Genomic DNA, 15,523 nt, shown 5'->3' with positions numbered 1-15,523 from the left:
TTTTGACGTCTACAACCGTCAATGGCAGTGAATGGGTTCCAAATGAAGAAATTAAAATTGCACGCCTTTCAGATGAGAACCAGAAGGGACCACGGTGTCGTGTGGGTCAGTCTGTCACAGAGTGCTCGTGAGCAGCCATGAGGTTGTCACCCCCGAGTGCACCATGGCCGGCCACAATACCGCTGGCAACTAAATTCCTGTTGTTGTTTTTTCCCCCCAATATTTTTTTTCTCATGCAGAATGGATGTCAATTATTCACAGATTTTCACTTTAACTCATTCACTCCCAACCATTTTCACTTGTGTTTTCCTGGATTTTGACAGATTTTTCAAGGCCCGTGAAATATTATGTTCTATTGCTATAAAAATATGGAACTTACCAAAAGAGAGATTAAAGTCTCTTCTTTTATCAGGGAAAAAAAAAAAAGTATATTCCTATCTGTTTCCGCTGTGCAGCAATTAGCAATAGAACATGGCTAAGTTTCATCGTTTTTCACAATTCTGCTTAGAACTGGGGAAATCAGCTTGTTTTAACATGGCCTGGTTGATCTCTTATACTCTGCTGCCACTCAACCATTTTCTGCAGTAGAGAGACTGCATCAAAGCCTTCTCTATGCTCTGGCATTTAAAAAAACAAACAAACAAAAAACGTATAAGTACGTCTTTGGGACACTTAAAACATTTAAAATATGACGTATTTATACGTTTTTGGGAGCTAATGAGTTAATATGCCGGCAGTCCAGGAGTACCTAATAAATTGTCTTAATAAGAATGGAAACCTTTTGAAAGGTGCTTCCCATGAAACGCTTTGCGAACAGCAACCCAAACCACATTTGGGCTCCTTGACTCAATCAGCGCAGCGCTGACGACTGCTGCAAGGTCGGCTTCCTGTCTAACGGACGTGCTCACATCATAAGCTTCGTAAGAAAACAGAAAGACGAGAATGAGTCACAGTCGGTACAAATGCAAAAGGTTAGCCTTAAGCGCTGTGCTAAACTACATCATGATGATGAGCCGTTTAAACCACACGCTTCTTTTGAAAAAGGACCACATACGCCTCACTAACAACAAAAAAACAACACTTTATTGGCGTACATTTAATAAATAGTGCAAACTAAAAGCGCGTGATGGTGCACAGGAAAGACTATCAGAGCAGTCAAATCTAAGATGCATTAAACTTGTGAATAACCCCTGAAGTTGAACATTGTCCATTATCGATGTCCAATATGTTATTTTTTTTATATTTGCTGTCGTTTGTGTGCTTTTGGACTCTGTATTGTAGTGGCGACTTGAAATATTTTATGGTTTGAGAGCGTCTCTAAGTTAACTATGCCAATAGTTTGAATTTAAATTTGGTGAACATAAAATCTGCTTACCATTTTTTCCCCCTACTTGACACACTCTCTTCTTCTTTGATTATAGTCTTGGGGTTGGAGGTGCTAGTAAGCAACATCTGCCATCCAGTGGCAAACACTGTTATTACAACTTAAGATTGTTCAGCTATAGTAAACATTTATTTTCAAAATAAAAAATAAATAAATAAAATGGTCGTTCCAAGTGTGGGCTGCCAGTTAGTTGCCCCCATTTTAGGACTTTTGTGGTGTTCAACTTCAGGGGTTACTGTAGTTACATGAGCTCATTCATTCACAGCCAGTTAAAATGGCCCTCTGACGTATATATCCGTCAATGGCAGTGAATGAATGACAGTGATTTGTAATCCTAACAACAGCTGAGAACTGCACATTAAAAAAAAAAAAAAAAAAAAAAAAAAAATCCATGCTTGACTCTCACGGGATAGCAAATATGACACAATGGAAGTTTAAAGCTTTGTTAGAAAAATTAAGCAAAAAAAAAAAAAAAAAGTGCATTTGTTAATACTGCATTTGTATTTCTTCATCATGCTACTTTCAACATCAAGTCCATGACAAAAAGCTGCAAATATGTGCTTTACATTTGCTACATTTATCAATGTCCTCTTCAAACACAGGCATTGAAATATGTCCTATTACTACTTCATTGCATACAAGTGCACATGAATGGATGGATAAACGCAATGTGATCGTGGACTACAAACATCACAGAGATTCAAGTTCAATATTAAAGTCCAAACACACAAAAGTACCAGTGTGCACTTTCCCTTTTCCCTTCTCCAACATATACTAAACAATCCCATTCAAGTACTTTGAAGTATCTTGTGTTCTACGAAAGCAGCTTCCATATTCCAAGTCAAATGTGGCTGGTTTTCAGGCAACTTTGGTTAAAATAAAAACACATAGTGAAAAAAACAAAAAAACAAACATATATTGTACATTTCACATTCATGGTTGAGCGTCGGTCTGTCAAAAAAACAAAACAAAAAAAAAAAACAAAAACAAAAAACTAGCATTCAGATCTTTTCGGCAACGGAATGCTGTGCAAAATCTTTTAAACATTCTTATAGCATGTGACTGTCAAGTCTGAAGAAACAATTTTCCTCTATATATATATATATATATATATATATATATATATATATATAAACATTCTTCACTGAAGTTAACAGTAACTTGTCTTGTAATTCCAACGTACTCCTCATGAGGCAATAGCGAGCTAGCATGACAGAAGGGCTGCACATAGAGAAGATATTTCTTTGTTTTTCATCAGATGTGAAAGGCAAAATCAACTTGCAGCAGAACCTCTCAAGTCCAGCACTAATAAGGTCGTCCAATTCGTAATGTGACACAAATTTGGTGGAAAAATATACATGGCAAAAGTGAGTATGAGCATTAATTCCTTTTCTTTTCTTTTTTTTGTATTGCTAACTTTAGCTTACAATATACATCAGCAGTTATGTAATGTTAATTGGACTTACATTTAAAACAATAAGACTATCGTGCAGCGATTTACTATTGGGTGAATACAGGAAGTGTCCGGGGCCTCCATACAGCTCATAAAAGCAAACATTTTCGCACCATTTGACACGATTTTGAAATAGCACTGCGCCCATTTGTACGACTACTGCGTGTAGTTAGCTAGCTTTCTATGCCTACGTCCCGAAAATAATTTACAGGAGAGCTCAGTGTCATGAGTTGAAGTGAAGAAGCAATGCCACGGACGAACCTGCCGCCGTTCCGCCAGTTGAGAGGTACCCCGGAAGCTTGTTAGCTTGTCAGCTAGCTAGTGGCTAGCATCTCTTGTCGCAGTGCGGAAAGCCTCTCATTGATCCCAGGCGCATGTGTTGGCATAAGAAAGTCGCAACACTAAGTAGCATCCATTTCTCGCGCAGGCATCAACAACGGTTTTAGTTTTCATGATTTTGAAGCCTCATTTTATTTACGTGCTGATTTTTTTATTTTATTTTTATCATACAAATTTGACAGAGGTTTTTATAGCACTCTGGTGTGTATAGCTTACAGATAAATACAGATGAGTTGAGTATGTATTTATTCACTTTGAGGGACTCTAAAGAGGTTGATTTCAATTATTTCTGGCTGGAAAAATTCCTCTAAAAATGCGAAATAAAATCGATGTTGATGGAAATTATGTTGTTCAACTACGTTTCTGCTGTGTTGCCCTTCATCTCCTAAGTATGTAAAAAAAAAAAAAAAAAAAAGTAAATCAAATAGGGGCACTGGGTCACTGCTGCCCCCTGTTGACCTGGAGTGCCAAATACAAAGCGCCTCTCTTCACAGAGCATTTGGACATAAGACGTACAAATTGTCTGAGATGTCCTATGTGAGTGACCTTCACAAATAACACGCAACTTAACTTTCACAACATTGTGTTCGCTACAAGACATGGCACAACAAGGTGACGAGGAGCAATTTTCCGGCACTTCAATATGCGAGGTAGCAAAGGTTTATATTGTCATGTGGTTCTAATAGCCACAACAATGGCGCTAAGCTGTCACAGGCATCTCTCACTATCCTTTGGCACCGACAACAACCTCAATCCACTCTCTGGGGGTTGTATACTAAAAACCATGTGGGCCCGGGACGGTACCTTCCTGGGGTGGTCGCAGTTCAGCAGCACCATCGCTTAAGCCGTCATTGGGGCAGACAAACGTGTCTACTCTTTGACGTCTTTGACAGCCGACAGCTGAGCGGCGGTCTTCTTGACCCGCAGGGCGGTGAGGCGGGCGGCGGGGTTGGCGTACCAGCACTCTCTCATCAGCTTGCCCATCACGCGCAGAGCCTAGCTTGTCAAAAGTACACATTAAGACTTTACACCTTTTTTTTTTATTATTTATTATTGTATTTTTTTTTTTTTTTTTTTTTTTTAAGAATTTCAAAATGTCACCCGGGGTCTTAATAACATTCTGTATTTATGACATGAATTTGTCAAAATAAAAAAAGAAGACATGACTGTGTACAGAATTAGCTAATCGTATTCAAACTCATGTTAAACGCGCCTTTGATTGAAGTTCAGCTGTTCCAGTAGGCTTTTCCTGAATATGTTGTCATTCATTCACTTGACTTCATTCCTCCCTAGACTAAAATGCTTTTCTCTCATCACTTCATCATAACATCCTTCACGCAAATGAATGCTATTCAATTTGGCCAGGGCTTTAGCGCCATCTTGTGGCATTTTAGGTCATTACAGAAAGGGCAGAAAATTAATTAAAATAATTGCCGAAGTCATTTAGATATATATTTTTTTGCTAAAATGTCATCTCCTCTTGATGCAAAGGGTTCATTTTTTTTGAAAAATCAGAAAAGATGACTTTGGCGATCGTTTTAAGAATGTGTCGAAATGCTAACGAGTCACATCTCACCTCACAACTCTGCCACTGGTTTGGAATATTTGGTCGCAGTTTCTGCTCACACACCACCTTCCTCATATCCTCCACTGAGGGATCTGAAGGCACCAGGTCATAATAAGGCAGCTGGAAATCCTCGTGAAGTCCTGCGTGACAAGACGTTCCGCTAACTTTTCACAATAAAAAGCTGAGAACGTGACAATGTTGATGGCGGACGGCGCCGTACCTCTGACTGAGCATCTTCGGGCCAGTTCCCAGAACACCAGACCCAAAGAGTAGATATCCGCCTGCTTGAAGGACTCAAAATTGCTCATGTTGATGGTCTCGTCCAGGATTTCGGGGGACATGTACCTGCCGACGAAAACGGGCCGATTGACTTCTTGGAATCAAGCGCCAGTTCCACAATAAATGTCCAACCTCTTGGTTCCCACTCTGTGGTTGGTGGGGATGTCTATGCTGTTGGTGCCGGAGTCGTGTTTGACGGCCAAGCCCAAATCGGCGATGACGGCGGTGCCGTTCTTCTTCACCAAGACGTTCTTCGACTTCAGGTCTCTGTGAGCGATGGCTGGCTTCCCTGCAAACACAGCACTGCATCCGTGAGGTTACGCAAGGTCACAATATTAGCTAAACTTAATCATCTTCACTTGTTAGACAGATACTTGTGGTTATTTAGCAAAATGTTCTTCAGGATACAACAAAAACAAAGGAACTGAGTGTATATGTGACATACACCTACCCTGTGTGCCGATGATCTCCATGTGGAGGTGAGCCAGGCCGCTGGCTACGGACAGAGCGATGACGAGCATGCTCTCCACCGACACCGTGTACCTGTTCAGGTAATCGAACAACGAACCGTGCTCGTGGTACTCGGACACCAACCACAGCTGCGTCCACGAGCCGTTATCTGGAACACACCGCACACGGTCGGAAGAATGCTAACCGGCTATTGTTAGTTCTAGTTAACAGTTTGACAGTGTACCCCTTCCTCTTTGTTTACAGTTTACATTACTACTTGCTGTAGTCGTAAAAAAAAAAGAGGATTACAGAGGATTTTACACTGAATAATGTTTAGCACAAATTGATCTTGAAATACACTCACTTCCAGTTTTCACTCTTCTTTTAAATGTACACAGTGTATGTACCACCATCTAGTGGCCAACATAGGGATTACACCCAAAAGTAAACAGTTTAAACTGTCCACAAAACAAAACAGCAGCTCACGATGGAGGCAGATTTTAACAGTTAATGATTCTGAACAATTTGATTGGACAAGAGTCAGTAACTTTTTGTTTTTGAAAAAGCCTTCTGCTAGTCTAGGCTTTTTTTTTTTTTTTTTAAACTCTGTACCACTTTGAGATTGCTTAAATATGAATTGCATGACCAATAAAACATGATAATAATAATAATAATAATAATAATAATAATAATAATAATAATAATAATAATAATTGATGTTTGAATACAGACCTAAAAGGTTAAAGTATATTGTACTTAAAAGTTAAATGCAACTTAATTGTATTGGATTAAAAATAAATTTAAGAGGGTGTAAAATTATGCACAGATTATGATTTTTATTTTATTTATATCATACTATATTTATTTTATTTGTTATTATTATCATAATAATAAGAATAATAAAATAAGAATAATAATTATCATTATTATTATTATTATAATACGATTGGCTGGCAACCAGTCCAGGGTGTACTGAGATAGGCTCCAGCATCCCCTGCGACCCTTGTGAGGAATAAGCGGTCAAGAAAATGGATGGATGAATGGATTATTATTATTATCATTATTATTATTATTATTATTATTTTTATTACTCGACAGAATATATCATTAAGTAATTCTTCCCATGCCACTAGAGGGAGCCAGCTATTCAAGTTTCCACTACCTTTGTTGTCAGCCGCAATGAAGCCCAGGATGTTGTCATGTCTGAGCATGATGGTCTGATAAATCTCAGCTTCGCGGAACCACGACCTCTCATCCCTGGAGGAGAAAATCTTGACGGCCACGTCCTCCCCTCGCCACTTCCCTCGCCACACCTCACCGAAGCGACCTTTCCCGATACTCTCCTGCAGCACGATGGTCCGGGCTATCGTTCGCTGGACTAACAGCGGAAGCCCTGCACAAAAGTCAAACGTGTGTCTACTATATGGTGTGATACAAGAAGAGTATGAAATAATAATTAAAAAAAAAAAAGAAAGCCAACCTGATCCCGAGCCGGAAGTGCTCATGTCATAGATGAGATCTTTGAGACATTTGTCGGGAGACATGAGCATGTGCTCGTCCAGGGCCTCCTCCGGGTCGTGTTTGCGCGTCCGGCTGTAGACGCAGCGCTGACGCTGCGCCACCAACGCCGCCAGCGCTACGCCCACGCACAGCAGGCACGAGGGCACCACGATCGCCACGGCCAACTGCAGCCTGCTGCCGCCGCCGCTTTCCAAAGGCCGCTCTGAGGACCAAAAGGAAAATCAAATATGAGACAAGTGAACGTGTGTTTTAGAAACAAAGTTGTGACAATAACATTAAAAACTAGACTAAGTGCAATTACTGGAGAAACTTTAAGAAACAGTAAGACTAAGTACCTAATGAGCACAAAAGCTTAAAAAAATAAAATAAATAAAAAGCTGACCATTCTTGAACAAGAAGCCAAAGCTTGTGGGTCTCTGTGGGTGGACACAAACAAAAGCTGCAAATTTCTTTTAACGAATTAATAGTTGGGTTGGTGACGCTGGACTGACGTTTAGTACTCGTTAAGCGTTTGTCAGCACACCTGTACAGTTTGTTGCCACAATATTGCAGACGGCCCAATGTGCAGTTGAACTCCATCACAGATAAGACATCGTCGGCCTTTGACCTAAATACAGGCCATGCTTGTCCAGCCTCCAACGCACTCATGTGATGGAAAAAATCTACTTGATTTACCTTTGTCAAAGGTTATTATAGTTAAAAAAAAAAAAGAAAAAAATTAAATGAAAAAAAAAACAAAAAAAACATTGCAATTTTCTTATACTTTTTTTTTCTTTTCTTTTTTTTCCAATTCTGTTTCGGTAGTTTGAGTGCTTTTTCTTAGTTTGTGTTTTTTTTTCGGGGGGCTTGGGGGGTGAATTGTAACATGTATTTATGTATTTATTTATTTACTTATTTATTTACTCTATGAAGACTTCACATTCCTACTTCTATATGTACAGCAATACTAAAATTAATACATTTAAAATCAACACTCAAATCTCCAACATGATATAAATTGATATAGACAAAAAAAAATTAGTTTAGTTCATTTGGTCCAAAACAATCGGCGGTCAAAACAGAAAATCTACATTTACGAAAGAAAAAAACAAACAAAAAAAGGAAATTTTTTCTATAATTATATTTAATAATATAATAATAAATAAATAATAATTTATTTATTTTTTATTATTTAAACATATTTTCATTTTATTGGTGGAAATGTTTTTTTTTCCATTTTAGTCACTCACTTCCTTAACTATAATAGTAATAATAATTTGTGCCTGACAGTTCTCACCCATTTGCCACATGTGGGCCATCCAGGATTTGAACCTTGAACCTTGAAATCAGCCATGTTACCCACATTAAGCCAGTCAACCACCACTGTATGTTACATTACATTAAATTTACTCCAGCTTCAGTATGAAAAAATAACCAGACTTTTATAAAATATTATGAATTTAAAAGACTTACAAAATACGATTGCAAAAATAATATTGATAGCAAAACCACAATCGCTTTGTAATAAGGAATCCCACTGACCTTTTAGCATTTTCCATTGGCTGCTGTAGTCTAAGTGCAGGTGTAATTAATCCCTCTCGGCCTTATGGCCACCATCAACCATTCACTTGGACTGCACCGATTTATAAATAGAGTTGTGTGTTTGTGTGTGCGTGTGTCCCTGTGCCGGCGCTGTTATGTCACAGGATGTAAGCAGGATCAGCATCAAGCTCGTCTCGCCGGGTCCACAATTGAGTGGGAAATCCCACAGCGATTGACTCCCCCCCGGACAAGGACGCCAACAAACGACGACGGCACCGACCAAACGAATATTTGTCGCGGCAGACGTGACATCAGTAAATATTATGATTCGACGGTCACGAACGAGATTCTTGTCTTGTACGCCGTTTCAGACATACTTCGACTTTGTGGCCTATCGGCAGCAAGGGCGGCAGCCCCGCCATCTGCTTGGTTGTATGTATTTTATATTGAATACAGAGCAGTGGTTCCAGATGGAAATTATGTGCATCTAAAATCATTTCAAATTTTAAACGTAAATGTGTGACATCTTATGTTTGCTTCGGGTCCATATATTTTAGGCAAAAATGACGATAATCAATGAATTGGCCGATTATTTTAAGAAGCATATTGGTCCTTCCACATTAAATTATAGGAACAATATTTGATTGTTGTACAATACTTTTTGTCTATCAAAGTAGAAAAACATACAAAAGGAAAAAAAATAAACTGATGAGTTTCGCTTTAGACTTAGGCCAGGGGTGTCCAAATCCGGTACTCAAGGGCCACCATCATGCATGTTTTAGATGTTTCCTCCCTCCAACACACCTGATTCAAACGATAAAGCTAGTTATCAAGCTTCTGCAGAGCTTGCTTATGAGCTTATCTTTGGAAAAATACACAAGCACAGGTTGACTCTTCCTTCCTGGCTGACGTAAAGCCGAGTGTACCGTAACTCATTTCTGATATCGATTCTGTTTAGATTTTCTCTCCACAATCCAGAAACGTATAAATTTGTTTGCCATTTTGTTGGCCAAAGTTGAATGTTCTTCGTTTTTAACCAGCCAAATGTTTGTGAAAACTGGACTCAGTCACTCCAAGCACTTAATTCTGGTGTTAATCATGCTAGCCGTGTCGTACTTAGGTTAGCCTAGCAATTAGCATGGCTTCTCCGGCTTTCCTCGTCATCCCTTCTTGAGAACGATACTTGTCAGAACTGAAGTGTAGCTTATTTGCTGATATGGAGGAGATGATTGCGGACTTGGGAGTGACTCTGCAACGTGTTTAGTCGCACTAGTAGCCAGCCCAAGCTCGTTGCTAACTTGTAGCTAGCTGGTGCGGCGTAAGTAGCACCGAGCTACTCAAGCCTGAGGTCTCGACCTCTGACTGACTGACACGTTGCTTTTGGGACCGTCTTACAGACGGTTAATTCACAGTTTTACAATTCAATGCGTTTTGACGTGGCGCAAAAAAATGCTAATTTTGCCTCGCAAGCCGCTTATTTTTGTGTCCCACGGGCGTGAGCGTGAGCGGTTACCGGGCTGTAAGTGCAGCGTCTCGTTGTTGCAGAAGTCGGTGAAGCAGCAGTTCCTCTTGGAGACGTTGGGGGAGCTGTAGCAGAAGAGCTGACCTCGCATCTCGGACGGCGACAGGCAGGACTTGAGCGTCTCCTCGCGGCCGTCCACCAGCATCACCGAGTTCCAGCAGGCGCCGTCCACCGACGTCTCGCACACTTGGCTGTCGCACAGCTGGCACACGCATTTGAGGGCTGAAATGTAAATGAGGATTGATGATGATGATGTTATTTTTGGAGTTCAGATTTTTTTTTTCCCCAAATAGGGGGCGTGGTGTGATGCCAGGCACATGTGACCTCCACTACAGTAGGTGGCAGTGGCGCTCTCTCCACAGACTTATTTACAATAATTTTATAGACAAATGATGCTAATTATAGTGGAGGCGGAAAGTTGGGGGAGACACCAAATATTTTTCTTCTTCTTCCTGGGGGAGCTTAATAAAAAATAATAATAATTGAGAAGGCCGTTGTTGCTTTTGTGAGGCGTACCTGTCGGAGTGCAGCAGACCCATTACATAATGTCGGCCGTGTTAAGCGTTCGCTGCTGCTGCTGCAGCGGAGGAAGCCAAGTAATGCCTCTTAGTTTAACACCCACCTAATCTCATGTTCCACTTGGAGCTGCTGTCATACTTTGTTTGACAAGCCCGCCAGCCGCTGCGTACTCTAGTATGATGTCATTTCATTCAAATCTATAGTCATACATTACACAGTCGAGTGTTAATGAACATGACGTTTCAGGCAAAAGGATAGTTTTATTAAAAAAAAAAAAAAAGTCAGGACATACTGAGATTTGCCACCAGTTTTGTTTTGCAAACTGTATGTCTTGTTAAAAATCCACAGTACGGCACCACGCCACAGGGTGGCGCCTCCTTGTTTGTGTTATGCCTATGCACTTTTTCATTTGGCACTTTTTTGTTCTTGTTTTTTTTCCCCCGTACTTTATTATTAAACATTTCTACAAGCATACACTTGCACAGGATGCAACGCCTGAACATGGCAACAATATGAAAACAAAAATAAATATAAAAATAATAGGGCTTTCAAAGTTAAAGCGTTAACGAATTAATTAATCAAAAAAAAAAAATGATCGCATTAATCATGTATTAATGCAGATTAGTCACAGTGTTAATTTTGACCGCAGATGATCCTTATGTTTGTTTCACTTTAGGCAACACAGGCCATCTGATATTATTTTGTAAAGTTTGGAAGTCAGTGTATTTGACGTCATGGACTTGCGCCAAGCCTAGTTTTTCCTATTAATAAAGTAAACCTGTGGACTTCCAGTCCCTTTTTTCACTCTCCATTTTTTTGTCTGCAACATGCTGATGGAATCCACCAAATTCAACACCCAAAAGTGGAGACATCACGCGTCTCAACATCATCGCCGATTCTTCCATTTCTGACGTTTGACCTCGTTAGCTTTGAGGACTTTGAGTTTGATTTCTTTCTCTTTTTTTTTTTTCTCCTCAAAAAATTCAACCAAATTCTCTCATGGCCCAGCCGACGGTTGCCAGGCAACAAGTCAGGTCAAGAGCAAGTAAACAATTAGGGGAAAATGAAAGCAAGAGAATGCGAGACTGAGACGGTTCGAATATTGAATTGGATGAACTAGCCTGACACGTAACGCTCGTCTCCACAGATTTTTTTATTTATTTATTTTTTCTCGAATGGTTTCAAATCAAATATCCGCCTGTGAAGCGTTATGTTGCATTTGGTGTCGCCTTTTTGGAATTATTTGGAAGCCTTCAAGTGGTGAGTGGATTGCATGGAAGCTTCCTGTCTGCCTGTGAGGAGGACAAGAAGAACTCACTCACCACATGATAAAGCACATTCATTTAAAAAAAAAAATAATAATAATAATAATACAGAGCAGTGCTTGGATCAAAAGATGTGCAATATGACACCATTTTTTAGTCACTTAATCCTTATAAAGTAGAGCTTTTTTGGAGCCTATACAGCAAAAAATGACTTCAGCAGAAGATAGTGGGAGGCAGAGCCCAGACCTAAATATTCCAAATATTTGGGGTGACCTGAAGAGGCACATTCGGACACATTTTGGAGCGTCTTTATTGCGACAAAAAAATTGCAATCTTGCAAAAAATAGTCAACAGTATTTGAAGCAATAATCATCTGTCTTATTGAGGGTCAAGTCAAAGTAGCATAAGAATTATGTTAGTAATTGTGAAAAAAATATTTAAAAAAATTCTGAGAAATGTAAATGATATTTTTATTGGTAAAAAAAAAAAAATCAATACAAGAAATAAAAAAAGTGGCATTTCACAATTAATTACTCGAAAAAAAAAAGCACTAAAAATAACTTAGAAAAGAAAAAAGTTGTTAATTTTAAAATAAACAAACCCAAAATTAAGAATTTTTTATTTTTCCTGGTGGAAAAAAAAAAGTGTACAATAATATAATAAATATTGCCAAGAAAAAACGTGGAATAATTCTACAGGCAAAAATAAATCAAAATAACCAGAAAAGAAGCACATTTTTACAAGAAAAAAATATTACAAAGAAAAACAAAGTGTAATCTTACCAGCAATAAATAAATACACAAACAAATAAATAAAATAAATAAATAAATAAATAAAAAGGTATTTCTACAAGAGAATCCTAATATTACCGGAAAATGGTAACAATATATAGGTTAAAAAAAAATATAAAAAAAACAAAAACAGAACAAAAACAAAAAATAAAAGATTATTGAAAACTCAAAGAAATAACAGCCGCTTTATCCGTATATTTTTTTCCTTTCACAAATAAAAGATTTCCATATGTTTCATACAAACTGCTTAATAAAGTGCCCCCTCCCCAATTTAAAGCACTTGTTTATTTCAATTCTTTATAACAAAAAAAGATTTCCTACTGTTGCCCCTTCCCTTCTCATGCAATGGACTACTCCATTCATTTCTTCATCTGACTTGATTCAGGAAGAGGCTTGCCAAGAAAAGTAAAACTCATTTACGAAATGCACTTTGACTACACAGTAAATTTGTAGAGCAAAGTTGACTCTATTTAGAGCGGGACCAAATAGACTCCGTTTTAGAGTAATATTTACACTTGGAAGAGAGTAAAATTACGAATTGGAAGAGAGAAAAAAAGTGACTGAAGGGTGGAGGACCGAACTTATGACCTTAGCTTAGAAGACAGCCGATCCCTGAGCCACGCAGCTCCTGCCTTCCGTTAGTATATCGTTCATGTCAGCTGCAGCTGATTCTGTGATTGCTTGGAATCGTCTTAACTCCAAGACAAAAAACAATGTCTTCGGTCTCTTGGAGAAAAGCAAACAGTAGGAGGGGCATAGCTCAGGTGGTAGTGTGGCAGTCTCCCAAGCTGACGGTCGTGGATTCGTTCCTCAACCCTTGAGTGACTTTTATTTATTTTATTTTTTTTAAAATTTTGCATACTCTCTTCCTAGCGTAAATCTTGGCCGACTCTAAAACTTAAAATAGAGTCAAATTTACTTCCACTGTTAAACTTTTTGTTGAAAATTGTCAGTCAGTCGATTTTTAGAGACCACCTACGTTTTTTATGAACCATTTGACGTAGCTACAACATAAAAATGACAAATTAATCAGCTCCGCCCCCAAATAGAATAATCTTCAACCTGCAGCGACGACGTCAAACTTCCTTGCTTCCGATAACCTCTCACTTGAACGTTTACGAAGCAAAATCTTTGAAGACGCCGACGATTGACACGTCATCGCCACCCTGTGCGGTCGCACATGTTGTACATGTCAGAAACCGGAAGTGCACTCTAAACCGTCGTAGGACACACCCCTCCCCCTCCGCAAAATGAATAAGTATAGTACACTCACAGGACACAACATTAGGTACACCAATCCAAGGACATGTCCATGTTATGTCGCACTTTTACGAAACAAGTGTCTCAAGATTGTAAGAGTCACATATACGTAAATAACAAAAACAAAACAAGCTGTCGTCTCTGTGTAGTTTGTGTTACCTGCGCTCAGCTGCGCCACCCACAGCAAAATCCACGCCGTGTGAAGGATGCGCTCGGCGGGTCGAGTCATGACAAGGACCGCATGGGTTCCCTCCGACCCGGCCGGACGCTGCTGCTCTCGCTCAGTCCACGCGGCCGGCACGTATACGCGCACACTAACGACAGGAGGAAAAGTGTGCGACGGCAATGAGCGAGAGCTTTGCAGCCCTCCCCTGCAGGGAGAGAAAGTATAAGAGGATTACATAGCCAGCCTCAGACCACTGATGGAGACATGTGAAGTACACACACACACACACACACACACACCTACCCACAAATGTGACGTGTGTGCGCGTATGCGTGGCCACGATATTGAATGACTAAATTAGGGTTGCAACTAACATTTTTTTTTTGATTGACTAATTATTTTTAATCGATTATTTGTTGATTAACTTGTGAAACAAATACATAAATAAATAATTTCCTAGTTTGGTCCGTACCATCTCAGAAAAACCTAAAAAAAAAATTGTTCCCCAAAGTAAAAGCAAATATTTCAGTCCACTTTCAAGGAAGAATACAAAAATCGTAACCTTGCTCTCGCAAGATGAATTCTCGCGGTATTTGTGAGTTCACAAACTCCGGAGAATACATCTTGTACCTCTCCCGCAAATAACCGCCGTGGTTTGGACCAATCACAGAACGACATTGTTTGGGGGCGGGATATGCAACTGTGACGAAAGCAGGAAGCCAGCGCCGACGTTGGAGCTAACAAACAAACTAACAAACCTAACATGGACGCTGCAATTAATTCTGTTCTTGCAGAATGACTCACCGTTTCCTTGTTGAATGTTGAACAGCGAGAGAGGCACTTTGTGCGTTTTTAGTTGGTAAGATTTTCGTGTTTTTCTCTTATTCTGCACGAGCGGATACAACATTTTCACCCATGGCCGTGATTGGTTAAAACAAACGTGTGGAACGCTGCATCATCCAATCAGCTCGAATTATTGTCCTGAATGTCCCGCCTTTTCCCGACAAATTCCTGTGGAGAAGGTACTATTGTCAGGTTAAGTTTGGTCCGTACCATCTCAGAAAATCCACAAAAATTGCTTCTCAACAGAAAAGCTATTTCAGTCCACTTTCATGGAGAACTACAAAAATCGGATAAAATGTGCTTTTGATACGCTGAAATTCTGAGCATTTGAACAATTTCAAATTAAGCAAGGTCTCTACATAAATTCATCAATTACCATTTAAAAAAAAAATTCATTTCATAATGAATTTGTTGATTAACCGTTGCACCTCAACTAATGTACAATCCCTCCTTAAAAAAAAAAAAAAAAAAAAGCTTAAATTAGCACTATTTTAAATGGTATTCATAAAACCCTTTAAAAAAAAAATCACATGCCAAAACATTTATTTTATTTTTAATATAGCACATAATAGCATTGTTTAAAAAATAAGTTGAATAGTTAATTTTTTTAAACATTTAAAAGTAGAATTTGTTTGAAAGAAAA

The 15,523-nt window shown here is 39.1% G+C and overlaps 1 protein-coding gene across 1 annotated transcript; it reads right to left on the bottom strand.

The window, feature by feature from the left end:
- Positions 1 to 1,061: 1,061 nt before the first annotated feature.
- Positions 1,062 to 14,230, bottom strand: acvr1c (activin A receptor type 1C). The gene is made up of 9 exons (XM_077537030.1): positions 14,031 to 14,230; positions 10,028 to 10,258; positions 6,953 to 7,195; positions 6,635 to 6,865; positions 5,474 to 5,641; positions 5,155 to 5,311; positions 4,964 to 5,088; positions 4,753 to 4,883; positions 1,062 to 4,172 (listed from the first exon to the last, which is right to left on the bottom strand). The coding sequence occupies exons 1-9, from the start codon at positions 14,098 to 14,100 to the stop codon at positions 4,047 to 4,049; spliced, it is 1,482 nt and encodes a 493-aa protein (XP_077393156.1). The 5' UTR covers positions 14,101 to 14,230; the 3' UTR covers positions 1,062 to 4,046.
- Between the last annotated feature and the right edge of the window lie 1,293 nt (positions 14,231 to 15,523).

The sequence above is a fragment of the Festucalex cinctus genome, chromosome 11 (assembly GCF_051991245.1).
Source record: "Festucalex cinctus isolate MCC-2025b chromosome 11, RoL_Fcin_1.0, whole genome shotgun sequence".
Classification (NCBI taxonomy): Eukaryota; Metazoa; Chordata; class Actinopteri; order Syngnathiformes; family Syngnathidae; genus Festucalex; species Festucalex cinctus.
The sequence above is the reverse complement of the archived record's forward strand: the minus strand, read 5'-3'. Positions and strand labels throughout refer to the sequence as shown.